The sequence below is a fragment of the Malaya genurostris genome, chromosome 1 (assembly GCF_030247185.1).
Source record: "Malaya genurostris strain Urasoe2022 chromosome 1, Malgen_1.1, whole genome shotgun sequence".
NCBI classification, from domain to species: Eukaryota; Metazoa; Arthropoda; class Insecta; order Diptera; family Culicidae; genus Malaya; species Malaya genurostris.
This window is the reverse complement of record NC_080570.1, coordinates 130351907-130379906: the sequence shown is the minus strand read 5'-3', so window position 1 is coordinate 130379906 and position 28000 is coordinate 130351907. Positions and strand designations below refer to the sequence as shown.

At 39.2% G+C, this 28000-nt stretch overlaps 1 protein-coding gene across 3 annotated transcripts; it reads left to right on the top strand.

Annotated features, from left to right (window-relative positions):
* The first annotated feature begins 687 nt into the window (after positions 1 to 687).
* LOC131425781 (nuclear pore complex protein Nup153) lies at positions 688 to 21706 on the top strand. 3 transcript variants are annotated; one of them, XM_058587930.1, is made up of 9 exons: positions 688 to 1252; positions 2005 to 2289; positions 2356 to 4051; positions 8469 to 10397; positions 10465 to 11378; positions 11447 to 11572; positions 11788 to 11919; positions 13109 to 13176; positions 18551 to 18781. In XM_058587930.1, the coding sequence occupies exons 1-9, from the start codon at positions 1097 to 1099 to the stop codon at positions 18630 to 18632; spliced, it is 5388 nt and encodes a 1795-aa protein (XP_058443913.1). In that variant the 5' UTR covers positions 688 to 1096; the 3' UTR covers positions 18633 to 18781. The 3 variants fall into 3 exon arrangements, with proteins under 3 accessions (XP_058443913.1, XP_058443912.1, XP_058443914.1); XM_058587929.1 differs by lacking the exon at positions 13109 to 13176 and having other exon boundaries at positions 18551 to 21706; XM_058587931.1 differs by lacking the exon at positions 11788 to 11919.
* The last annotated feature ends 6294 nt before the right edge of the window (positions 21707 to 28000 follow it).

Here is a 28000-nt window from a genome sequence, read left to right as displayed (position 1 = left end):
TTCCTCATTGTTTTCAAAAGTTTCAGAAAATTCCGCGTTTGTGTTATTTATGGTTAGCTCGCATTATTGAAAATTAAATCATAAAATGCTAATCATATTCCTGATGACATAGAGAAATAATTATGCCGTTGCGTTTAGTGCAATTTGAGATATTCACGATTAAGTTCTACCCATTAAATCACAGGCGAAATTTGAAAATGCGTCCCATAGTAAAGTAAGACGATTCATGTCAAAACGACAAAACATACACGATTAGTCGAGTGAGAATTTATTACTCGTTACAATGTAGGTCAATTTGGAAAGCGCTGAGCGAGAATGTACATACGAGACCACACACTATTTGCGAAACATGTGAGCTGATCTGCTCAATCAAATATATGAAAAAGTCTGGAATTGTGTGTCTCCGTTTCAAACAAACTGTCCATTCAAATAAAGCGTATGACGCCACCCCCCACGATCCATATTGGTAAAAAAGCTTTCATGAACGCCAACCACAGCAAGTGAAATACGACGACTGCACTTAGCATTGAATCAGGCAACACTAACTCACTGGCCCGATGAAGAGCTAATTTTGCACAATGTATACTGGTCACGTTCTCGCGCGAGAAGCTTTGTATAGGTGCATCTCATTCAAATTAAACATCGCCCGTCCGCCATGTTTATTTGCTTAAAAAGCTATACCACGGCCGCATTTGACAGTCGAAGAACAACTGAAGGCGAACAATCTTCTTCGTCGCGTGTGCGTGTGTGCAAAAGAAAACTTAGCTCGGAAAAAATATTCTTTAAGGAGGAAAAACGAAGAAAAACCTACTGGAAACGTACGATTACAGCGCGAAAAGTGTCCGGACTTTGACCACCGGCAAATGTAGGCGGTTTACCGTGCCTGGTATAACCAAATAATCGAGTCAGAAGGGAGCATAGAAAGCTAAAATTAAGTTCGCGTGTGGCCGCGCGATCAAGAAGTGTGTTTTGGAAGAATAAGCCAGAAAATATTAATTAAGAGCGAAATGGAAGTAGGGAAGTGCTAACCCGTGTCATTAGAACCCTTCGTGAGCGCAGGGAAACAAATTTCGTTATTTTTTCGGAATACAGTACTATGTTTCAAGCGCGATCCAGAGCAAGCAGCAGCAGGAGTAACGAGGACAGTCCGTCACCATCGCCATCAATGGCTGCTGCTGCTGCAACCGCAGCGCCAGCAGCAGCTCTCAACACTAGCAGTAGTGACAGTAATTTGGACGATGATCCCAACAGTGTAAGTGTTTTCCTCCGATCGCAAGTGCATATTATCGCGGCACTGCTGCTGGCCGTTGAACCTGTGGCAAAGTGGAGCAGGATCGATGGAATAACGAAATGAATCCTTGTATTTTTGTCGATCCTTCATGGTCAGCGTTTTTTTTTTGCCTTCGCATACACGGGGTTTCTTCTTGCTCTTCTTTTTTTGCTGGTGGTGTTGGGCTTTTTCTTTCGCCACTCTGCTTTGCTTCTTGAAAACTCTTGCGACGTATACACAAACTAATGCAGCAATAGCTTTGGATGTGTGCATATTACGGTAGGGTTGCCAGTTGGAGGTTTTTCATTTTATTCATTTAAATTGATTTTATATGGCAATGGTATATAATTTAAACATTTTTTTCTAAATCTGTTTGTAATCGTTGAATTGTGATAGATATAGAAAAACCTGCATTTTCAGTCAATGGATTGAATTAAGAAAGTAGACCGATTAGCTCAAATGCTGAAACACTTGGCGGAAAATTGCCGTTCTCAAAAAAAAATCCTATACAGCACATATAGCACATATCTTGCAAGTTAAGAAACTAAATTTGTTATGAATGCAAGCGGTTACAATTCAAGTGTTTGAAAAAAATAGTGCATTGATCATTTAATTTTATTATTCGAAAATTTTTACTGTAAATTGCATTTGTCAAGGGGAACATCTTTCCTCGTTTTCAGTTCACATTACAATATAAATTTTCTAATTCTCGTCGATCGTGTTTTGTTTTGCAGTCCATAATCAAGAAAGTGCGATCAAGAGTATCCAGCATTCTGCCCGATGCACTGTCCAAGTGGTTTTCACCAGTGGCAGCTAAGCGACCTCGAGACAGTGACAACGCCAGTGCGGGAAATAGTCCGACCGGTCGCAATGGTAATCTTCTGAGAACACAGGAACCTCGCTTTATTCCCCCGGAGGATTCGCTGGCTTTTCAGGAGAAGCAACCAGACGAAGATGATGATGATGATAATGATCATGCACCACCAATCAGTAAACGAACGCGATTGGATGTTGATTTCGTGAGTAGGCTTTTTTTGATAACCGCATTTTAAAGACTAAATTGCTTGTTTTGGTTTTGTTTACAGAATACCTCAGCAATTGACTTCAATGACGACTTGAGTGCCCTTCCGGGCCCTAGTGGTCTCAACATATCCGCCATAGATCGTCGCGGGTCTCTTCCTGTTGGTTCCCAAGCCGCAAGAAGTGATATTCGCAACGTGTTTACGTCGTCAACACCTTCTACATCTCCGCAGACTTCCGGGTCTCACCAAAAATTCAATCAATTCGCTAGCTCCAGTCGAACCACGTCGCTATTCGGGATGGTTTCCTCTTCGGATGCCGCAAGTAGTCGTGGCTCAGTGGTAGCACCTATCAGTGAGGAACAGGAGCAAAATACAAGTTTGTCCACCTCAATCCGGCATCGACGAAGCATTCGCGAGATTGGTCAACGCAAGCGGTTAAATATTCCACCGATGGTCGTTGATCGGTCAACGTCAGAACCTCCTGCTGCTATTTTCGGGACGAAAAAGACGTTCAGACGAATGAACGAGCAACAGAGTAGTAACGAAGATTTAGCTGAAGATGTAGGCGAACCAGAACCGTGTGAGGAAGCACAAAATAACGCCCTGTCGAATGGAAACTTAAACGAAAGTGCTTCCGAGAGTAGCAGTGTGTCCAATTTGAATTTGAGCCAAACAGAACCGATGGAGAATCGTCGTTTGTCTGGTTTCATGGGCAACAATCGAAGCAAACGGTACCGAGTCGGAGGATCGACGGGTGATCTATGTTTCTCATCGCATCTGGAAACGGAGAAAAGTCTATTTTCGTCAAAGAATGTGGGAGGCAGCGGTAGACCGACATTCAACGCTTCCATATACGGGAGTACGTCTTCACTGGGTAGCAGTAATAGCAGCTTGTTTGCGAATTCCCCATTTTACAACGGAAGAACAATGTACGGGGGAGCTTCGGCTTACACGGCTCGTCGTGACGTTCGTCAAAAGGCCCTGCGGATGCCAGTCCAAATTCGACCTTCATCGTCACTATCAAATTTCTCGTCATCCAACGTGAGCCTCGCTTCCGACACTTCGGCACTTTCGAACACAGCCAAACGTATCTTAGAAATCATGAACCAATATTCGGGTCCGTTAAATGAAGCCCGCAAACTGGGAAGCAGTCTCAGCCTCAACAGTACTCTTGCATCGGCCAAAGTTCCCGGTCTGGTTCAAGCACGCAAGCGGTTTAACGAGGAAGATCTCAGCATAAACCGTAGCATAAGAATGTCTAGTCCCCGAACACCGTACAGTCGACCCACGAGTGCGACCGGCAATAGCAGTTCTTCTTCCGTTAATAAACCCCCAACCGCCGAGCTTCAAATCCCAACCATGTCGCAGCTGTTGCAGATGAAACGACTTCAGAGTAACACCGAATCGGTGCGTCGTTTAGCGACCGAATCGTCTAGCAGAACAGTGTTGAACCAACCGACCGAGTATAAACTTCCGATGGAATGTGGAACCGACGATAGCAACAACAACGTGAAACATACGAGCAAAATGCGACACAAAATGAATCGGGTACGGGATGATACGCTTGCCGAGCGAACTGTCAACAGTTCGGCCCCGCAGGTACACCTACCGGATGTTCAACTGACCGGTCTGAAATCAGTTCCTAAGTTCGATATCAAACTACAGGCACCGGTGAGTGCCGGCAGCAATGGGCCGAGTGAATCAACTGCGCTGAAGAGAAGTGCAGATGTAGCCCGAAAGGAGACCAACAGCGGTAAAGGTAAGGGAGAAATGTTTTGTCTTGATATTTTATGAAAAGTGTATCTAGAATATGATAAATTGAAGTAATTACACCCCAGAACCTCTTTGGAACCCTAGCTACTATAGATACAAGCACCAAAAGGTAAAATAATGTAAGCTTCGATTGTACATCAACACTGCAAAGTACACGATTTTCGCTGAAAACCGGAAATGACTGAAGGGGTGAATGGAAGAAAGAACACACCCTTGCCATCACGAAAAAATTCCGAGTAACGCCAGATTATTTAGCTAGAACTCCTATAACATACAACTATTGCTTTGGTCTTTTTTTTAAATAACTATTCATTGGAATATGAGTTAAGATTAAATTATTGAGATTTAAATTGGGTGTTCAGCCACAAGTGGTAACTTTTCAGCCCTATTATATACATGATTTGGTTATTACCATGAGGACATCATTTGCTTCCGCAATTTTGAGATTTCTGTTCAGGGAAAATTCTAAACCTACTTGTATTGTGTAATGGGGAAAAGGAACTTATATACTAACTTACTAATACAGAGAGCGAATCGATTCAATTGAAGATTGCATCGATTTTTGTCGGAATTTGCTTATAATATTATGTGACATTACATCTAATGGTTCTATATTTGTGAGTCTGTGTAACTCATTTGTACTAAACCAGGGAGGACGCTTCAAAATCATTTTCAGAATTTTATTCTGAATAATTTGAATCGTTTTCTTCCTGGTGGAACAACAACTTGACCAAATTGGTACTGCATAAAGCATGGCTGGTCTGAAAATTTGTTTATAAATTAACAATTTGTTTTTTAGACAGAGTTTAGAATTTTTGTTTATAAGAGGATTTAAACATTTAATATATTTATTACACTTCGCCTGAATTCCTTCAATGTGATCCTTGAAAGTGAGTTTTTGTCATACGTTAAACCTAAGTATTTAGCTTGATCAGACCATGTCACTTCCAAGCCATTCAATTTGAGAATGTAATTATTGTTTGGTTTAAGAAAAGAAGCTCTTGTCTTATGAGGAAAGATAATTAATTGCGTTTTTGCTGCATTTGGTTTAATTTTCCATTTTGACAGATTATCACTGAAAATATTTAAACTTCTTTGTAGGCGACTGCAGATCACTCTTAGATTTCTACCTGTGGCTAACAGACTTGTGTCGTCACAGAATAGCGATTTCTGACAACCAACGGGTAGATTTGGAAGATCAGAAGTGAAAATATTATACAAGATTGGAGCTACGCTCGAACCCTGCGGAACACCGGCTCGTACGGGTAGCAATTCAGATTTACAATTCTGATAGCAAACCTGAAGAGTGCGATCAGTTAAATAATTTTGAATCATTTTGATCAAATAAATAGGAAACTGGAAATCAGACATTTTTGCCATTAAACCTTTGTGCCAAACACTGTCGAATGCCTTTTCTATGTCTAGAAGAGCAACTCCAGTGGATAACCCAGAAGATTTATTGGCTTTTATCATGTTCGTTACTCTTACAAGTTAAGTTGATGAGCAGTTGAATGTTCATGACGAAATACAAACTGCTCTGGTAAAAAAATTGAATTCTCATTTATATGAGACATCATTCTCAACAAGATAATGTTTTCAAACAGTTTACTGATAGAAGAAAGTAAGTTAATTGGTCGATAACTTGATGTTTCTGCTGGATTTTTATCAGGTTTGAGGATAGGAATTACTTTAACGTTTTTCCATTTTTTTGGGAAGTAAGCTAATGAAAAACACTTGTTGAACATTTTAACCAGGAGTCTCAAGGCAACATCGGGAAGATTTTTAATAAGAATATTTAAGATTCCATCATTACTAGGAGCTTTCATGTTTTTAAGTTTCCTAATAATTGACTTAATTTCTTCAAAATTCGTCTTAATAATGTCATCTTGTATTAACACTTGAGTTGAAATAAAATCATATTTCAGTGAGACTTCATTTTCAATAGGACTCACAACGTTCAAATTAAAATTGTGGACACTGTCGAGCTGCTGAGCAAGTTTTTGAGCTTTTTCGTCATAAGAAGTATTTGATTTTCTTCCTTGAGAGCAGGAATTGGTTTCTGAGGTTTATTAAGAAGCTTAGAAAGTTTCCAGAAAGGTTTAGAATATGGTTTAATTTGTCCAACTTCTTTAGCAAAATTTTCATTTCGCAAACGAGTAAATCTATGTTTAATTTCTTTTTGTAAATCCTTAATTATGTTTTTCATAGCAGGATCAAGAGAACGTTGATATTGTCGTCGACGAACACTCTTCAACCGAATGAGCAGTTGATAATTGTTATCGATGATAGGAGGATTTAATTTAGTTTGAGCTTTGTGAACTGAAAGATTTCTAGCTTCGATAATGTAATGATTCAAATTATCAATTGCTGTGTCGATGTCCGCAGAATTTTCTAAAATAGTTTCATGATCCACATGATTTTCAATGTGAGATCTGTAATCCAACCAATTAGCTCTATGATAGTTGAATATAGAACTAATTGGATTAATTATAGCTTCGTTGAAAAGTCTGAATGTTACAGGAAGATGATCTGAGTCAAAGTTAGCATGTGTAATCGGTTCAGCTACAAATGTGACTTTGATCCGTTAGAACCAGATCAATTGTAGACGGGTTTTTCACGGAAGAGAAACAAGTCGGATTACTGGGATGAAGAACTGTGAAGTAACCAGCTGAGAGTTGATTATGAAGTATTTTACCATTACGGTTATTTTGTCTACAATTCCACTGGACATGCTTAGCATTTAAGTCCCCTATTACGAAAAATTTCGGTCGATATCTTGTGAGTTTTTGCGAATCGCCTTTGAAGAAATTTAATTGTTCGCCGGTGCATTGGAATGGCAAATATGCTTCAGCGATGAAATAAATTCCATGAATGGTTTCAACTTCGATTCCCAAGCTTTCAATAACTTTAGTATTGAAAGAAGGTAAAATTCGATGTTCGATGTGCCGTTGGACAAAAATGGCAACTCCACCACCCATTCCAGTAAACCTGTTAAATCGATGAACCACATAATGTGGATTGCTTTTCAATTTGACATTTGGTTTAAGAAAAGTTTCTGTCACAATGGCAATATGAATTTTGTGAACTTTGAGAAAATTATAAAATTCATCTTCACTCGATTTTAAAGATCGAGCATTCCTATTTAAAATATAATAATAATTTAACATCACTGTTAAATTTTAAATTCATTATAATATTATTTGAAAATTGCCATCCGATTTGAAATGCTTCAAAATGTTATGAAGTCGAATTTATTCGGTTGATCATTTGAAAATGTTGATCTTGTAGGCAGATTATTTTATTTTCAGTTATATCGCCTAAATCGACTTCGTTTAAAGAAGCGAATGGCATTGAAGGAATATTTGTAGGTAGACTGCCATTAGAAGAAGAAGATTTGGCCGATCTACCTATTAATAAATTGTTTTCGTTAGAAGATGAACTGCAAGGCGGTCCTGTGTTTTGATTATTTACATTAGAAGAATTAAGTGGTAGATTTCTACCTGTTATACTAGCATAACTTAAATTAGAAGAAGATGATGACGAGGTCGATCTACCTGTCAATAAATTGTTTTCGTTAGAAGAGTAATTGGCAGGCGTGCCTGTTTTTTGTTTTGAATTCGAAGAAATAAGTGCCTTAGAAGAATTAGGCGTGGCATTTGTAACGGTTTTTTGATTTTCAGGTATGTTCTGTAAATTTAAGGACGTTGATTTGACTTGTTGTCTAAGCGAACGAGCGTTTAAAATTTTTTCGCTGACAGGACATTTCAAATAATTGGATTTATAATTTCCATCGCAATTTGAACATGAAAATTTATCAGTGGTTTCATTCATTGGACAAACGTCTTTCGAATGCGATTTACCACAATTCAAACACCGACCATTTTTGTTTCCATGGCCGAAGCCTTGGCAACGACGACATTGCGTTAAGTTTGCAATACGATTATGCCATTTATAATGTTCCCAATAAATTTTTAATGTAACGTACCTTTTCTAAAGTTTTCAAATTGTTTACATCACTTCGATTGAAGTGTATTAAGTAAAGTTCATGGGAAATTTCAGAGCGTGGTTTATAAGTACCATTCGTTCTTATTTTCATAAGTATTACTCTGGAATGGTCAAAACCAAACAATTCTTTTAGTTGAATTCATCAGTACTTTGATCATTTGATAAGCCTTTCAAGACAGCCTTGAAGGGTCTGTCTGATTTTATATCATATGAATAAAATTTATGAAGTTTCTCGGACAAATATCGGATAAGACGTTTATAATCTTCCAATCCATCAAATAATTTTAAAACGCTTTGCGAACGGATTGCGGCATTTGTCTCTCTAACCTGTACAACAAATGACTATTTCGAATGGTTCGAAAGAATTCTCATCATCATTTTCTTTTTTTTCTGCATAGACCATCTTCCAGAAACGACCGCGATCGTCCGTAGCAGCTTGAGTAGCGGTTACAACAGTAATAACAGCAGCACCATCAGCGTGTCACCACTCAGCGGCAACAATGTGTATAAATTTTCAGCCCCAACAAAGCTTGCTCTACTGGCCAATTCATCTTTGACCGCGGCAAACGCCAAGGTTCAGAATCATTTCAAGTTCAGCGATCCGGAACCCATCGGAGCTGGTAAGAGTGTTCCGAAAACGAACGTCACCAAACTGACCGGAATTCAGTTTGATCCTCTTATGGCCAAACCGAATGTATCGGCAGATACAGTTGCAGTGACGGCACCGGTTGGTGCTTCCAGCAAAGCACCGTTACCTCTGAAAAGTGGTAGCTGTTTGGATGCACTGAAAAGTCCAGCTATACCAGAGCTGAAATCTGGTAGCTGTTTGGATGCGTTGTCGAAAACGGTCACTTCTAGTACAACCACTGCAAGTTTTGGAAATGCATTCAAACTGACCGGTTCGAACAAGTGGGAATGCGGAACTTGCATGGTTAGAAACGACCCAGACAAGAACAAGTGTGTTGCTTGTGAAACGCCCAAACCTGGCAGTAAACCAGCAGACACCGAGGCACCGAAGAGTGGATTCGCTTTTGTCACGGCTAGCAAATCGCTTCCAGTCACATCCGACAGTGGATTTAAAGCACTCGTGGCGCAACAATCTGCAAAATGGGAATGTTCCGACTGTATGACCAGAAACGATTCGGACAAGATGAAATGTGCTTGCTGTGAAAAACCAAAACCGGGTGCAGCACCGACTGAGTCAAGCACTGTACCGGCTGTACCGGCAGCGGTGAAATCAATGTTTTCGATGCCTGTCACATCGACAACATCTACGGATAAAGCGTTCAAGGCACTGGCAGCGCAACAGTCTGCCAACAAGTGGGAGTGCAGTGCCTGTATGACACGCAATGAAGCTTCCAGATCGAAGTGTGCATGTTGCGAGCAAGCCAAACCAGGCTCAACTCCAGACGATGCGCCATCGTTCTCGTTTGGGAGCAAAACTCCGATCGTTACTGCAGGCGCGAGTGGTACGAAATTTACCTTTGGATCATCCTCCTCATCATCGGTGGATGCGAAAGATACGCAACCAAAAACGGGATTCATTTTTGGTGTATCGACCAGTTCTTCAGGTTCTGCTCCTGCTGGTGGTTTTAGGTTCGGTGCTGTTGCTGCAACCACTACTGCTGCTAGCAGTGCGGAGGAGAAATCAAAAATCACGTTTGGCAGCAGTACGGTAGTCAGTGTCGCGCCATCAAGTGGATTCAGTTTTGGTTCAAAATCTGCTGTTTCCTCCTTGGATGTGCCAGACAATAGTGGCCCTACGAAAGGTAGTGAAGTAAAAGCTGTATCTTCGTTCGAATCCGGTGGATTCTCGTTCGGTGCCAAACCGATGACTGACGGATCTAAAAAGTCAGAAACGGTAACATCAACAACCACCACAACGAGTGGATTTACGTTTGGTTCGCCATCAGCGATTACCGGTGCTGTGTTGAAATCCTCGGATGCTTCGAAAAGTACGGGTTTTACTTTCGGCAAACCTACGGAAGCAGCAGCAGCAACAGCATCTTCAACTGTTTCAACCACTTCTCCGGTAATTGCTGCAACACCTAGAACAGAAGCAGTGCATCCGAATACTGTCTCGAAACCGGCCATTTCTTCGAGTCCCGCTACATCTACAACACCCGCCGCTGCTTTCAGTTTTGGTTCACCATCGGGAGCGAAAGCGTCTGGTATGGTAAAATCCGATGTAGCGTTTTCCTTTGGTTCACCCAAAACATCTACCGCCGCCGCAGTCGCAGAGACAACAACGTCAACTGGTGCGGCAGCTATTGCTAAAGTATCGCCCGCGGCAGCACCTGCCGTACCCAGTGTTCCTATCTTTGGTGGTAAGTTTATCAAATTTTAATAGTCTAGTATTGAAATGTCCTAACTTTCCCTTGTTGCTACCTGTAGGTGCTCAAAAGCCGACCGGACCTTCAATAACGCCCAGCTTTAGCTTCGGTACAACAACTCCATCAGTGGCGGCTAGCGGTTCAAACCTAACTACTACTGCAACCGTTGCACCATCGTTTAGTTTTGGCGCAAACACGTCGAAAACAACTGACCCGTCTAATGCCAATGCTGCTACGTCTACTACTACCACTACTAACTTTGTCTTTGGTCAAAGTAGTCAACCGACGAAGCGACCAGCTTCTTCCTTCGGAGCAGCAACAGCAGCAGTGTCCTCCGTAGCGGCGACATCGTCCGATAATAAACCAACGTTTGGTACGTTTGGAGCCAGTAATATCGCCACGTCTTCAGCGGGAAACTCCATTTTCGGAGGTGCAACCTCCAGCGGACCATCGGGATTCTCGTTCGGTGGTTCGTCTTTGTCGGCGCCACCCAAACCAGCGGAGTCCACAACATCTGCATTTACCTTCGGTGCGAACAATCCTACGGCAGCCGCCGGTAGTGCGCCAGTTTTTGGAGCTGCTGCGGCGTCTTCTGCTAAATCTGTTTTCGGTAGTCCCTCCTCGAACACCAACAGTTCATCATTCGGTGGATTCGGAGCAAACAGTGCCAGCAACAATACGGCAACGTTCGGTTCCAGCACATTCGGTGGGGCTTCACAGTCGGCCAGTTCCCAAGCCGGATCAATATTTGGCCAATCGTCGGTATCCGCTTTCGGCTCGAACACGGCCACCAGCGCAAATCAAGCCCCGGCTTTCGGTATTGCCCCAGCCGTTTTCGGAGGAGCAAACAGTGCCAGTAGTCCATTTGGTGCTCCCGTGGTACCGGCATCGAATGTCCCGTCAACCGATGAACCACAGACGAAAAAACCGTTCGAGTTCGGCTCAAGTTCCAGTGTAAATAATCAATCAGCGGCGGTAAGTACCAATCCGATGAGTTATTCTGGAATCTAATGTGGAACCTCCTGTATATTTTTTTTTATTAGCCGTTCCAGTTCGGTGCCAACAGCAATAACAATAACAACAATGACAACGCCGTGAAACCGTTCTCATTCTCGGCACATTCAGCACCGAGTTTCAACTTCACCGCCGGCTCGAATCCCGGACAATCGGTAAGCGCTTTGGTTTACTTCGCATCCACCACCTCTAATCCAGTAACAATCAGTCGTTTTCCACGTACTAAAAACAATGATTGCAAGAACTTTTAATAATCAATTTCTTTCTACCCTCCGCGCCCTCCGGAATCCGCGACTCAATGACTTTTCCTTTTTTGCGCGCGCTAACATACTCGCACGGTTATTCGTCGGCACCCACCCTCTCCGAATAGTCGGCTCCCTTTACCTTCGGAAGCAACCAGAACCTATCCAATCCCGGTGGTGTCGTCGGTGGAATTTTCAACTTTGGCGGAGGCACGCCATCCCCGGCCATACCGGGTATCGGAATCAGCGGAATGGCGGAAGTATGTGCATGTTTTCTCTTATTTCATTGTTATTTTTTTGGATGGTAATATCGAAAGCGTGAACGTTGTTGATTGTTGTGGCCCCGGCTGTCTTTTGTAACAATTTGCATAGATTTAATCGGTAATCAATCACGTGCGGTCATTTTAGTCTCATTTGCATACGTGCTCGTGCCATGGTTTGCTGCTCACCTTTAGTGTTGTACTAACTTCTTAGAACGGTAACGAAATTGCACCATTGCACCTTTTATACTCACATTTACTAACAACAACCTTGTGTGGTTTTGAATGTTCCTTTATCATGGATCATGCTGATGGCCTCGATGGAATCACTAGCACTGTAGTGGCGCACCACAAACAGGACAAGGCGAAACGGAACGCATTTGATGGGATTAGAATTTTGTGAAGGTTCCTGGTTATTCAACACGCAGGGGGTTGACTTCAAGCGTTGGGGAATTGAGAAATTTCTAGTTGAATAAATCGCCGTCTAGCATGAGTGTTGGAAGCCATCGTCACAATCACGAGACCTCAACTTTCAAAGTTTAAATGATAGAATACTTGACCAGTAATGCAACCATCCAGGAAGAAAGTTATTTAAAGAGTGCTCACGAATTGGATTCATTACAAAACATACATAAGCTTCTCTAAGAGCCGATCACATAGATATTTTCAAAGAAAATTGCATTTAAAGTCTAATCTGCCTTCGATCAACAACGTTCATTTTTGTTTCATTAAATTCCATAACTCATCGGCGTGAGCAGTTTGGTAGAATCTGTTTTTTTTTCAATTTCTGTTGATAATCGACTGTATTCAAAATTTTTCGCCACACGCACGAAGCTTTTTTTTTGTTCTATCAGCACCATTTGTCTTATCTAAGTGATTATCACTAGGTCTCATCCCTCATCGACCGATAATCGGCAAACCACCACCACACACCGTCCATTACATTATCTTTCTATTCGCAAAAAAAAAACATGTATTTGTGTAAATGCTTTTTGCACATCTTTTATTTGGCTCTGTCTTTACATCCCTTTTTTGCTTCACTTGACTTCTCCTGAATCCCATCACCCGAACACGACAAATATTTTTGGACTAAAACAATGCATCATCGATTTCGTATTTTCGTTTTTTTTCTCTCTCTCTCCCGACTCGCTTTCTTCCCCGGGGTGTGTATCTCTGTGTACGAATTTAGGCTGCACCCGTTGCCGCACCGGCATTCCAGTTTGGCGCCGGAGCTATGCCCCAACAGAATCCGTTCGCGTAAGTATTACCATGATCATCATTTATCACATTCATTTAATAATATAATTTACTTCCTTATTTAGTTGTTTGTAGTGTGCTAATGAATGGATTGTGTGTTTTTATTTTAGTTCGACAAATCATTGAAATACCATACAGACAATATTTGTTAGTTGCTAATATCATTGCGAAGCTGTGTTGCACATTAACTATCTACCTATAGCGTGTATTTATTGTATATACTCATCTCCAAAATTGACCAGCCTTTTGGAGTCCATTCCATATGCGTATTATCAAAAAAATGATTCATAACATTTATGGATTACTCCAGTTCGTCATGCGTTTTTGAAAAAAAGCTCTAATACGATTTTTTTTAAACAGTATAAGTCAGCGGTGGCGTTTCATAGCTTTTCGATATCATAAAATTCGTCATAAAATATAATTAAAACTCGTCGAAAAATGAAATCTTGGACAATGACCTGCTTATTATCTCCAATCCGTGAAACTGCTTTGACATTGAGCTACCCGGAAGATGTGACACAAAGTTCATTTCAGAGGAAATTCGTATGAAACAGCGCAGCACCGTACATGTATTCTAGGGTGCCAAGATTTAGAGGTCATCTCTAATTTTCTAAAGCGGTAGTGTTCAAAAGTTTAAGCACATCAAAAAAAGTTCCTATGAAAAAATTTGAACTAAATCATATATGCGTAAGTGGTGCAATGTGCCGATGTGTGAGAGCTTGTTTTAACGTGATGAATAATGAATTAGCGTTTTGCGTATATTTTACTTATTTCACGCAAAACTGCTAACAAACAAATGGTGGTATTTCAATCTAAAGCAACGGTAGCGATATGTCCGCTAATACTGAAAAAACAAGCCACCAGTTTCTTTGAAGTGCTTCGAGCGCGAACAGCTTTTGTTGGATTTAGTTCTTCTTGTAACACCCATACAGTCGACTGCTGTTTAGTTTCGGGCTCATATGACTAAATCCATGTTTCGTCACCTGTGTAGATGTTATAGACCAAATTTGAAGTTTCACGATAAATTTTTTTCAGCATTTTTTTGCACCAATCGACACGAGGTTTTTTGAGCGATTGTCAAATTGTGTGGAATCTAACGTGAACCATTTTTTTCACGACTAAATGGTCATGCAAAATAACATAAAAACTTTTCACACTAATGCCCAAGGCTGCCTTCATTCCACGGTACGTCACTTGGTCTGATTTTTCACAGCGCCGATGTTTTTTGGCAAAACAACTGATTTTGGACGACCTTCTTTGAATTCGTCGGTTATACTACTTTTTGTTACAGTCGCATAGGATTGTGCTACACTGACAAAAGTTGAACTAAGTTGATTGGAGCACTCTTGTCTTGATAATCCACGAAGAAAATCGCAATAAATCATTGCACGAAAATGTTCACGACTCAATTCCATTTTAGCTGAGGTAAAATTTTCAACTTACTATTAACAAAACAAATAGCGCTCAAATGACAGAATGTTTTGAAGATGGTGATGATTAAAGATGTCAAACTTTATGTCATGCCTGCTGTGAAGCTTCATATAACAAACAATATACACAACTACATACACTCAGTAGCTGATCTCTTCCTCTATTTATTGGGATTAGTTTGACCCAACCTGATCCTTATGTTATTCGCTATCTCCAGCATTGTTTAGAGAGAACCCAACACAATTTCATCGAATTCGATTGAACAATTTAATCTGACATGGAACAGAGAGAAATAATTTACCGTAAATATGTAAACTATTAAAAACTAGCTGGTATAATAAGGTACACCAAACACATTTTGTGAGGTTTTGTCAAGGTCGTTTCACACCCAATAATGTTCACGTTTGACAACATCCAGTGATTTGATTACGTTTGTAGCTATTCGTACTCAACGTATCTTTCTTTTACCTTGACGTGTTCGAGGCAGTAATTTCTGATACTACTCAAAATGTTTACTGGTATTCAAATTAAGGTCAGATGATACTCGATTGTGAGCCGACAACACCGTTTACAACATTATTAGTGCGGTGTACAGACGATCGTAGACGCTGTTGTGAATAACTTTCGGTGTTATTTTGAGTAGTTTCTAGAGTAAACTTTTTTAACGACGCTAGCCAGATACGATGTAACTGTCAAATTAAAGTAGCCAACAGTGGCGATTAGACACGTATATCAACTGGAATGGAATTTTTTTCAGTTTTGCGAACAGCCAGTAGTCGCTGGAAGCCAAATCCGGCGAATACAGGGGAAGTGGGCAAAACTCGAAGTTCAATTCATGTAGTTTTGCCACTGTTTTGATTGATTTGTGACACGGTGCGTTGTTTTGATGAATCAAAATTTTTTTCTTTACCATATGCGGTCGTTTCTTTGCAATTTCAGCCTTTAAACGCTCCAATAACGCTAATGGCATTTCCTTTCTCGAGATAGTCGATAAACATTACACCACGCACACCCCAAACTACCGAACCTTACCTTTCCAACCGATAGTTGTGCTTTCGGGCGCTTCGATGTCTACGACCAAGTTTGAAGTCAGCAAACCAACGTTTTATAGTGGCTCTGGTGGAGCGGATAACTCAACTCCATCACTCTTTTCAAGCCATTGCTTCGCTCGAACGGATTTCTTCCCATCAAGAAGCAGTGTAAAATTAAAACACGAAATTGTTTTTGATCCATTATTCTGAAAATAACAAAAGTAGCGCCACTTTTAGGACAATAACTTACAAACCAATGAATAGAATATTATGAAATTTTAACAGCTGTCTTTTAAAGGTTAGTATTGACTGAAAGAAAGGTGACTGCAATAAAACTAGCTTCATTTATGTGTTAGACCGGGACTTTTCAGCCCAGTCTGCATAACAGACTCGAATTCTATAAGCGTCATTGATCACACTTCATACAGATTTACACTCTGGTCACTACTTATGAGCATTATAACGTAAACACTGACGAAGGTGGCCAAAACTCATAACAGTACCATAGGGGTTACCCCGTTTGACATAATACCGTTTGGCATAATGGGTATTTGGAAGTTTGGTACAACAGATCAACATGTTGCTTAATACAATTTGTTCTAATTTACAGAGATTTTGAAATGTCTAATCCGGTTACCCCGCATCGTTTTGGATAATAAACGGTCAATTGGAATAAAGGTAATTTGACATAAAGACATTTGGCATAAAGGTCATTAGGCATACTGTCATTTGGTATACAGGGGTAGAATGGTTGGATGGTTTGCCGTCGCTTCCGAAAGTGGGTTGGCCGCCGACTTACTGTTGGAAGCAGAGGCCCCTCGCAGGCAAACCTGCAATCCACCCGTTCGCTCGGTCTACCCAACATATAAAGTACCAAAAATAATATGAAGAAAAAAGGAATATTCAATTTCATATTTAACATCAATTGACATATGAAATCTATAGGTTTTTGAAGGTAATTAGAATATATTTCGGCACAAATTTCCAAATCATGAGAGGATCATGCCACTTGAGCCAATTTGTCCAATTAAGTCTTTGGGACGCCGAAGTGCCCGTTGCTCCCACGAGTAAAAGGTTTTTTTAAACTACAAAATCAATTACTTATGTTAATTCACAGGAATTTCCGGAGAATATTGTTTCCGGAATTGCCGTATGCCAAGTGACCTCTATGCTGGTGTTTATGCCAAATGACCTTTATTCCAATTGGTCGTATGCCTAAAGACCGTCGGTGAAGTGACCGTACACTGAGCTAAATTTTCTTTTTCACATTATATGATATTCTAATGATTTTGCACTATTAGCATTTCCAATCATAGTTACAAGATGTGTTCAACATCATGTTAAATATATGAGATAATCTTATGAAACTTAAAACTCTTCTTAACGTTATTTTTACAGGATTTCCATATAACGAATGAAATTTCCAGTCTGAGTCAAATTTATTGGCTCGTCTTATAAACATTACTAGATATCCGCACAACATACATTGGAACAATTTAGGAGGCGCATATTATATTCACTTCGAATTTATTTATATAGGTTCATATATACCATATGACTAGTTTTATAAAATTTATATATATATATATATATATATATATATATATATATATATATATATATATATATATATATATATATATATATATATATATATATATATATATATATATATATATATATATATATATATATATATATATATATATATATATAACTTTCAATATAGGTCATACGAATAGCAGATAATTGCCAACTACTACTTTTCTTTGAGGATTCAAGCTATACTAGTATTCCATTCGGTAAGGGAGCACCTCATGATATTTGCGAAAGAGAAGTGAGATCCCGAGACTGAAAATAAAACAATCAATCTTACTAGACAGATAGAGTAATGATATGTACCGGATATATATTTCATGGTCCGTTAACGCATATCCTTGAACGAAGTTGGATGAGCTGTCTTGTCAGCGATTTAAATTTACATTGAGATGCGAAACTTCCTGAAAAAATGGTCTGGAGCAGTTGATGACTATCCAGGACACCACTATTCACGACTTTCATTGGATTTCCATATAAATTATATGGGATATTTTTTTTAACTTTCATTATGATAACGTCCATTTAAATTTGACGTACACATTAAAGAAAGATTATAAGTTTCCATATAATGTCTATGAATTATATTCTGCATATGATTCATATGACAAATCTAATGAATATAAATAAGATTTTCATTTCGGTGTACTCCGTTCGGACTAGTATTAATTTAGTATCGTCAAATTGCCCTTGGGTTTTTATTTGTTGTATTAAAAAACGAAATTGGTCGACAGCAATTGGTTACATTTTTTTCATTATCGTCATGTCCAAATAAAGATAACTTGGTAATGAAGTGTAATCTGTTTGAACATAAACATAAATATTGGTTTGATCTAAAACTAAGTTTCTGTGAATACTTCAAATTGATTTGGCAATATCCGAAAATCAGTACATTTTATATCTGCAAATAAGTCGATATTTTGTTGAAGTTTTACGAATTAATTGGACTTTCAATCAATAAAAAGTGATAAAATCTTTCCCTCTGAAATAAGAAGCTATACCGCAGAAAAAGTAGTTCAATACCTTTGTTGTAGTGACGCAAAAACTCGAAGCGAATGCTTATAATTTCATCATACTCTTGAAGTCAATCCATCGACCATCGATCTGAGACAGCAGATCTTACTATTACTGATGGTTTTTGTGTATATAATGAAGGGGGTACCGTTACCCTATATAGTAATGTTTTGTCGTATAGAATCTACATTAGGCAATGAAATTTAACGAAAACAATCCGTTCAATATGCTCGAAACACTTTCGTTTGCTCTAACGATACTTGGTTCTTAAGCAACGTCTAATTCTTCTCTTCCCTTTACAGAGCCACAGCTATGCCAGGCCAAACGACGCTGCAGCAGGCTCGCAGGAAAATTCGCGCAACACGACGTATACCGCCACGGTAGGAGCAGCAAGACGTCGTCCAGATGCCGCTTTCAAACGCGCTACTAATTCTGCAACTAAAGCATCTGCTCGTACCAAGTACACTAATTTAGTGTGGACAAAAGACGGTCGGAATAGCAACAGCAACAGCAACAATACTATCAACAATCATCATTCAACACGAACAACAACGACGACGATGACGACGGACGAAACTGGCGCCAAGACGGTGATGACGATGACTGGGACTGCTACACCGCCACCGCTCAACTATGACAAATCTCGGTTCCGATACGTCTCGCGGCACCTCAAACGCAAACTGGCCAATGATGATGGCCAACCGTTGCCGCCGCAGCAGTAGCAGCAGCACCAACTTTATCGACAGCGGGAAGAAAACGGAAACTGATCGTGTGTGATACCGACTATCAGTAAAATGGTACACGGACAAAATCGATGGTTTAAGAATAAAAAAAAACAAAATCAGAGTGAAAAGTAATCTTTCGACTCGACAGCAAGTTACGGACACTACTCTGGGTAGGAAATTTGCAAATAACTAATGCTGAGGGGTTACTTTCCAGGTCGATGGTTCTTACACTGCGCAGTGTTATTTTTGTACAGTAAATCGAGAAAATTATGCCTTTTCTCCCTCAGAAGAAAATTAAAATTGTTTCGCCAGAAACAGTAATCAGCGAGCGTAAAGCGGGTGTATGTGCCATTCCGGAAAGGACCCTCTGCGAACACAAATTCTAGATATAGGAATAACAACCTTAGTAAAAGAAAACGCAGTCTAGCAGCAAGGCGAAAAAAAAACAGCGTCAATATCGAGATTCGTAACTGCAACTGATTGGTTAGGGCATAAGATTTTGCCTAGGAAAAGATGAACCGAATTGGAACATAAGCGCCGTAAAAAAGAGGTTCACTGTAATTATAATGAGAAAAAAAAACTATTTAAGCTTAAACATAGTACGATTGTAGGATGCTTTAATAATTGAATTGAGAAGAGACACTGAGACAAACAAAAAAAAATGCGACACACGTGTGAATGTGGATGTGTATAAATTGAAATGTGAAATCGATTGACTTCTTCCTCAAACGAGTCTCTTGCCACTTGCCAGCTGCAGAAGCAGGCACATTGTAACGGGAGAGGCCAGTCCAGAAATTATCAGGTGTTGAAAGTATGATTAGTAGTCTGTTTACTTTTTTTTGCATATTGTAAACCACGAGGGAAAAGGATGACGATAGACAAATAAATCCTTATTTTTGTTATTTGCTTTTCTGTAAATTATTACCGGACGCCAGTGCGTTCTGAATTGGAAGCATGAAAGATTATGGGCAGAAAGGAGAGCGAAGGGCTTTAAATCCTTGTAAAACTTATGAGACACTCACAAACACATGCACACAAAACCCTACACAGAGAACGATACTGAACGATGTACTTTTTTATATTGTTTACTAATACTACCATACGAATACTTGTGAAAATACTGACGCACGTTATGAAGAACGAGAAAAAGAAAAATTAATTGTTAAACTAAGATATTGTTCAGGCATCCTTCAATGTATAGATTCTATCAGATTAGCAGTCCAGTGATAAGGTCGAACGTGGGAGTGAAGGGTCGGTCGAGTGTTTGCTTTTCTATGGTTTGGTTTGAGCTGGTCGCATTTGCCAAACTTCATCCGAGAAAAAAAAACAGCTTTTTGATGCAATTGATACAACAATAAGGATTAGATTTGAAAATAAATGTTTCAAGTCGCTGCTTTGAAGGCAAGATACTTTGAAAACATTTTACTTCACAACAAACTCTCCTTGTACTGTTCCGTAAATAAAAAATCCCAGATGTGTTTAGTGGAGCGAATGCACTAAAAGTTTTCCCACGAAGATTTCATTCAGCCGCTGTGAAGAAAATAGATGCTAACCTTCCGCTTAATTTCTGCTTAAACCAAACCTACTCGAACAGCAACACGATACGATCACATCTCACATCGTTATAGTCCTTACACTTGACTCACGTTCTTTAGGGAAGTTAACTATTAAGATAAGCTACTATTCTTTAATGGTAAACAATGAAACGGATCCGGAACTATTCGGTTGAGTCACATTAAAAAGGAGAATTGTGGCGCTTGATTCAAACTCATTATGATCGATCAACAACAAGAAAAAAAAGGGTTTCAACCCCTTTCGGCCTGAATGAATGCTGACCGCTTTGAAAACGTCCTCAGTGTTCTCCTCACTGTGGTTTTGATCCCAAACTTGCCAATAGCCTGCAACAACAAAATTTTCCCTCAAAGAAGTATTACTCGAGTCACCCTCATTCACTTGTCATACACGCACATATGAGCTGCTGAGAAACGAAGCGTGTTCACTGCGTTCGCTGAGGACAGGGAAAACCGCAAACCTATTTGAAAAAAAAAATCATGTTATTGATAAAAATCAACTCTGTATAAAGCTAGAACTAATTTATTTAGATATATTCCGTTAATGGAAGCAGCTAAATTCTCCTTTTTAAGACCGACAAACGAAACAAAATAACTCAAATAAACATCAATTGGAAGTAGAGAGAGAGAGCATTGCTAGTAAAGCGTAAAATTTTGAAGTAAAATCGCAAATGGGATGAAAATTACATTTAATCCCCACCATAGGATAACTCAATTACTTATTTCTTTTCAAATAAAAATCAATTAATTCGAAACCAAATTTTACCGGAAAAAATACTCAACATACCATTGAAAAAATTGATTTGCCTTCTGTCAAATTAAAGTATCAGTTTCATATCAATCTGAATCTTATGTTTGATGCTGATGCGAATACAACAAATTTGAATCACAAAATCACTTATTCTAACAATCCGAAGACATTACACGTTCGGAAGGCAATTTACAGCAGAAATTGGAAGTTAGACAGCGCCTTGCTGCTCGAATACAGTCAGAAAAAAATGTCACCGAAATGATGTTTATTGTTATTTTATTGACCTTATGGTATAATCCAGCTAAATGACACACACAAAACAAAACTGCAGGAAAAAAAGTGAAAATAAAAAAACAGAATTTGTTTAGTAAAAAAGTAATCAACAGAAAACAATAAAAAAATATAAAATTATGTGTGAGTTGTATTATCGTAAAATCGTGAGAAAATTACGTCCTGGTCGTTTATGTTAACTTCATTCGATTTCAGAGTATCTATTTTTTGATTTGTTCGCTTCGCTCTTCGCCGATTGCCGTGGAACGATTTTCATCAACTACCGAATTATGAAAGTCACGGGTTACTAATACGTCTAGACACAATACAAGTGCGACGGGAAATATCACACACTTTCATAATAGCAGATATCGTCATCGATAGAATTGACTGTCCCGTTTTTCTCAGAGATGCAATGGTTTCTCATAATTTTTCTGATGGGAAGGGAAGGATAAATAAGATTGGAAAACAGCATAAAACAAATCGTTCTGTATCCCCGAAAGGATAACAGAAAAAAATTGCACATGTAAATTAATAGTAGGGGAGAGTGTTCGGTTATCGGAACCCTTTTATTTTAAGCTTATAATTTCTGACTAAGTGCTCATTATGCGGACATATATACATCAATGAAATTCTGAAGTCCCCAGCTAACAATTGATTAGAAAACTAAATTGATTAATTTGATTGAAAAAAAACTTTATTATCAATTTAGTAAAGTGATAAATTTTGGCCATTTTAAAAAAGATGTTACCTGCACCCCAAGAAATTTCGATAAAGATGGAAAAATTAAGACCGCAATTATTCAAAGAAAAAACGGAATACATTTTATTTCGGAGGCGTTTTGGACAAAAGTCTTCACTTCAACTTCAACGCCGATGATTTGGCCGATCTTCCACCGGTTTCGCGGCATTGAATACGTTACTGCAGTCGAATTTATTGACTTCTTATCCATTAGGCAACGTTTAATGGCATTAATCAGTGCATTTTCCATTAGGCAACGTTTAATGGCATTTTCAGTTAATTTTCCTTGACTTTGACGATGTGTTTGGAGTCACCATGGTGAATAGAACCAGAGAAAAAAAGTTTTTACTTATATGACGGGTTTATTGAAGCTGTCAATTTGTCCACGTGTTGCATATCACCAGAGATGCCACCTGAACAATAAGTTTAGCTAGCAAAAACAAAAAGATCGCACCAATTTTCAAAAGCCTCTAAATTCTGACGAATGTCGGCAAACAATTGAAGTTTCAAAAGTCTGTAAAGTCTTCAGACGAAAAAAGGTTTGCTGGTTAACTACGAAATTTGATAATTTACAGACAAATTTGCAGAATTGGCATGTCATTGACAATTTTTCACGATTTGTCGAAAAAGTGGGGTGTCGGTGAAAATAACGAAAAAAAAACTTTGGTTGCAAAAATTTTGGTAGTATCCGGTATTAAATCACGAAATAGATCTATTTCATCTCATAAATATTCCATCCACTCACCTTTTCGATTGATACAATTTATGATACTATAAAAAAGTCAGAAAAACTTTTGTGTTGATTTTCACACAACTAAAATTTGTTTTGAGCACAGCAAAAAGTACAAGCATTTGTTTGCTTTGGTATTCGGCACAAAAAGAACGTGCTGCTATTACACACACATGACATTTGTCGGAATGACGCTATATGCTTTCTGTCAAAAGTTACGGTGAGGTGCCGGCAACTGAGCACTGCAGGCAATCGAGCACCTTACCCTACTATGAAATAGACTTCAGTTGAATCGAAAATCTGATTTCAAACCATGATGGATGTAGATTTAAATTGGAATGCATTCATTTTTCAATTGGAAACACTACTGCCACCTACTCGACTATTCGCCGCGATTTTTCAAAACGTTCCTTTGCAGGGTCCGCGTTCTAACATTTTTTTTTTGAACTAGCGGTTATTTCGACATTGGTAACATTAATGCCACTTCTGATTTGACAGAAACTTAGTTTTATCATTCTGCTGCAAGGAAAACGGTTGTGTATACGCTTAAGGAACCAAATGTGTGCCAAAAAATTATCTTCTCGGATGAGGCACATTTTCATCTCGGCGGGTATGTTAATAAGCAAAATTGTTGCATCTGGGGGACGGAAAACCCGTACGTTATAATGGAGAAGCCGATGCATCCTCAGAGAGTGACGGTTTGGTGCGGATTTTGGTCTGGCGGCATCATTGAGCCATTTTTCTTCGAAAATGAGGCAGGAGCCGCCGCCACGGCCAATGACTAGCGCTACCGCGCCATCATTAGTGATTGGTTCTTCCCGTTACTTGAAGAGGAAGACTTGGACACCATTTGGTTCCAACAAGACGGCGCTCCCTGCCACAGTCGAAATTCGGATGTCGTTTGGCCGCCTCAGAGCTGTGATTTGACGCCGTTAGACTATTATCTTTTGTGGGGCTGTCAAAGATAAGTGTTATGTGGACAAGCCAGAGACAATTCAAGTCTTGAAGGACAACATTCGTGCAGCCATAGCTGAAATAAAGCTGCATACAATCGAAAATGTACTAAAAACTGAACGAACTTATATTCCACAATTAACCGAAAGGCTTGTACTTTAAAAGGAAAAAATAAATTTTGAAATCGGATGAACCGTTTGTGTTTTTTTTGCATGTTTAAAAAAAATTGTATGACGAACCCTGCACATTCCGGAACAACAACAAAATCCTCCTGCCTGTAATATAAATATTCCAACTACAACAATTTTAACACTTATCATACGATTTCTCTAAGTGTTAAAGACAACTTTATTTCCATATCGCATAAATCACACGAAAATTCAATCGGAATAAAACAAAAATAAAATTGCCATTTTAACCAACAGAAAAACAAAAATCTAGCGTGAAGTGAATGTTGTACCCAAAATTGTGGCTCATGCGAAAGCGGCACCCAATCGTGGTGGCACCTCGTACTGATCGTGGTGACATCTGCAAGTTTTCGCCACGGCGATAGAGCAAATTTTACACACAGTTAGTATGTGAGCCTGTATGAATGGAGAACGATTCCAACCCACTAACCATTTCCGAGTACCACCTATAGGTAGGATTCCCCAGAATAAATCACAGTTACTCCAATGCGACTTCACCACAATAATTGAAAGCATCTTAGAGCTTAAGCAGTATGCCTTTAAACTATCTGCTAAAATTTTTCAAGGTCAATACAACAAGGATTCATTCACTAAGAACGATGAACCCCTCTGATTGTAGCTTTTTACCACATTGGGTGAGAAACGATAGAATATCCTTCAATTTTAGTTCTCCATACACGGATTCAACTATGTATGGAGAGCCAAAAACCCGGATACGAAGTTGCGTCAATGCGAAACAGTTATGTATCATCTGGATAGTACCGTAATTGCATTCACACAAATCACACGAATAATACTCAGCACGCTTGCAATGTCCAGTCAGAGCTTTGACCAGACATTTTGACATTTTCAGATTCAAATCAGGTAAAAATGCTTTTTTTTCTGAGCGCAAGTTTGCAAGCTTGAGTGACCAAATAGTTGATAGTGATAAAGCTGGTTCTTTCATTCGTGGCTTGAGCTCCGGCAGACCCTGTCAGTTTGGAGCGAAATCAGTCTTCAGTTCAGCAACGCCATCACACCAAAGATAAATAATAAAGACATGTACGTGCTTATAAATACTTTTGGAAAATGTGGTTCGTTCCAGGTACCTTCTGAAATGACCGCACTCACCGCTTGGTGGAGCGCGAGATTAATTGCATTGTTATCATTTCAACCAAAGTGTGCCATAAAATCTCAATATATACAAATGAGCTACCGAATCGAAAGGGTTCTCACGATTTGACATTCGCATTATGAATGTATGATGGGAACTCAGCAGTGCAACCAATTTATCACCATTGGTGCCAGTTTCACGGAGGTAATGTGCGTAGATGTGCGCCAAAAAAAGATCGTGACTGTCATGTCTGGAAATTCGTTTGTGATCGCACGGCATCCCAATCAACATATCATGTCAATTATATGGGTGCATAGTGCTGCTATTTTGGCGCGCACGAATTTGACATTTCTCTCCCATATTTCTATGTATGAGATTTGATGCGGACTCGCCTGAGGGCGTCATGCTCGCAAAAAAGGATGTTGCCAATGATTTGTTCGGGAAATGTGAGAGCTGGATATCTTGTTAATATGATGTCTTTGGCTCCGGCCAACTCATCATCCCATTCATTTCCAGTAATACTGAAATCCCATTCATTTACAGTAATTCGAGTAATTTCTATATTTCTGAATTTTGAACGGAGAGTGGAATCACATTTACACCATCCATCTTATGAAATCCTGTCTCGTAGGATGAAGATGTTATAGTTACATCACAAACGAATTTCCAGACATGACAGTCACAATCTTGTTTGGCACACATCTACGGTCCTCCGTGAAACTGGCACCAATGGTGATAAATTGGTTGCACTGCTGAGTTCCCATCATCGCATTCATAATGCAAATGTCAAACCGTGAGAACCCTTTCGATTCGTTAGCTTTTAAGGACTCTTCACACATTTCAGTTCCGTGACGGTTCAGTGAAAGTGCCTTCAGTGCGCCGTCAGTGTTCTTTTTTTGTCGGAACCCTTCCGTTCCATTTCCGTGCCGCTTGCACTTCGGCACAGCAAATGCATACCGACTTCGGTGAAAATTAAAAAAAATCGGTGACGACGAATTTCAACTTGCCGGACGGACGCTACACTGACGGCGAGCTGCACTGAAACGGCACGGTACCGGATAGGTGTGAATGCGCGCATAGAAAACGAATAGTGGCCCTTACACGATCATTAAAAGTGTCATTACTAAGTAATGACACTTCTGCTCAAACGCTCGTCATTACTGCATTACTGTACATCATTACTTTTTAGCATTACACGTTCATTATTAATGATGAGTATTTGTAACTACTCCAGCAATAGCAATATTTTTATTTTCGTTTAGCTGAAAATAAATTTGATTTGCCATTGAAACGTTAAGGTTAATGAAATATTAACAATTTAAATCTACACTTTGTCATTTTTTCGCGTATAGTTCTAAAGATATTCATCACTTCCACAAAAAAAATAAGAAGAAGAAATAATGTTGGTAATGATGGAAAATCCACAATTCCATCATTACTGAACTCGTAAACCTTACACGATCATTAAAAGTGCCATTCCTTTTTAGTAATGACACTTTTAATGATCGTGTAAGGGCCGCTAATGAAATAATATCAGTATTCGTGCACGGTGTCGTGCCGGCACTGAACCGGACCGGATATGTGTAAATAGTCCTTTATGGCACACTTTGGTCGAAATGATAACAATGCAATTAGGTTTTGCACGAACATGACATAACCTCACAAAAATGAACAGAATGAACTTTTTTTGACAGTCGACGTGTACTTGTTTACAGTTTAAAAGTTCATCAGAAGTTCTTCGTTCAAATGTAAAAATTGCAAGTCGCCTCACACTCAACAGATTCATACATATATCGCTCCTTGATGCACATACAGGGCAATCTTTTTAGTTATTTTCACTCTGGAATACGTTTTTAACAGGCACTTTTTCGTCATTTTGTCAATGTTCAACTTGCAGTCGCAAAACAAAACAAGTACACGGCAACTGTCAAAGATGAACTTGATTCATCGGCAGTTCATTTGTGTCGTCATCGTGCAAAACCTAATTAGGTTTTGCACGAACATGACATAACCTCACAAAAATGAACTGAATGAACTTTTTTTGACAGTCGACGTGTACTTGTTTACAGTTTAAAAGTTCATCAGAAGTTCATCGTTCGAAAGTAAAAATTGCAAGTCGCCTCACACTCAACAGTATCATACATATATCGCTCCTTGATACTGGAAACACATACAGGGAAATCTTTTTAGTTATTTTCACTGTGGAATACGTTTTTAGCAGACATTTTTTTGATTTTTATCTTGCAGTCGCAAAACAAAACAAGTACACGGCAACTGTCAAAGATGAACTTGATTCATCGGCAGTTCATTTGTGTCGTCATCGTGCAAAACCTAATTAGGTTTTGCACGAACATGACATAACCTCGCAAAAATGAACAGAATGAACTTTTTTTGACAGTCGACGTGTACTTGTTTACGGTTTAAAAGTTCATCAGAAGTTCATCGTTTGAATGTAAAAATTGCAAGTCGCCTCAAACTCAACAGATATCGCTACTTGATGCTGGAAACACATACAGGTCAATCTTTTTAGTTATTTTCACTGTGGAATACGTTTTTAACAAGCACTTTTTCGTCATTTGTTCAATTTTTAACTTGCAGTCGCTAAACAAAACAAGTACACGGCAACTGTCAAAGATGAACTTGATTCATCGGCAGTTCATTTGTGTCGTCATCGTGCAAAACCTAATTAGTCTCGCGCTCCACCAAGCGGTGAGTGCGATCATTTTAGA

Bases quoted from the DNA above. Each gene is read 5' to 3' on its own strand.
- LOC131425781 (XM_058587929.1), top strand. From the start codon at position 1,097: ATGTTTCAAGCGCGATCCAGAGCAAGCAGCAGCAGGAGTAACGAGGAC. The intron at 1,253-2,004 runs GTAAGTGTTTTC...TTTGTTTTGCAG, and splicing joins TGGACGATGATCCCAACAGT to TCCATAATCAAGAAAGTGCG. The intron at 10,398-10,464 runs GTAAGTTTATCA...TGCTACCTGTAG, and splicing joins CAGTGTTCCTATCTTTGGTG to GTGCTCAAAAGCCGACCGGA.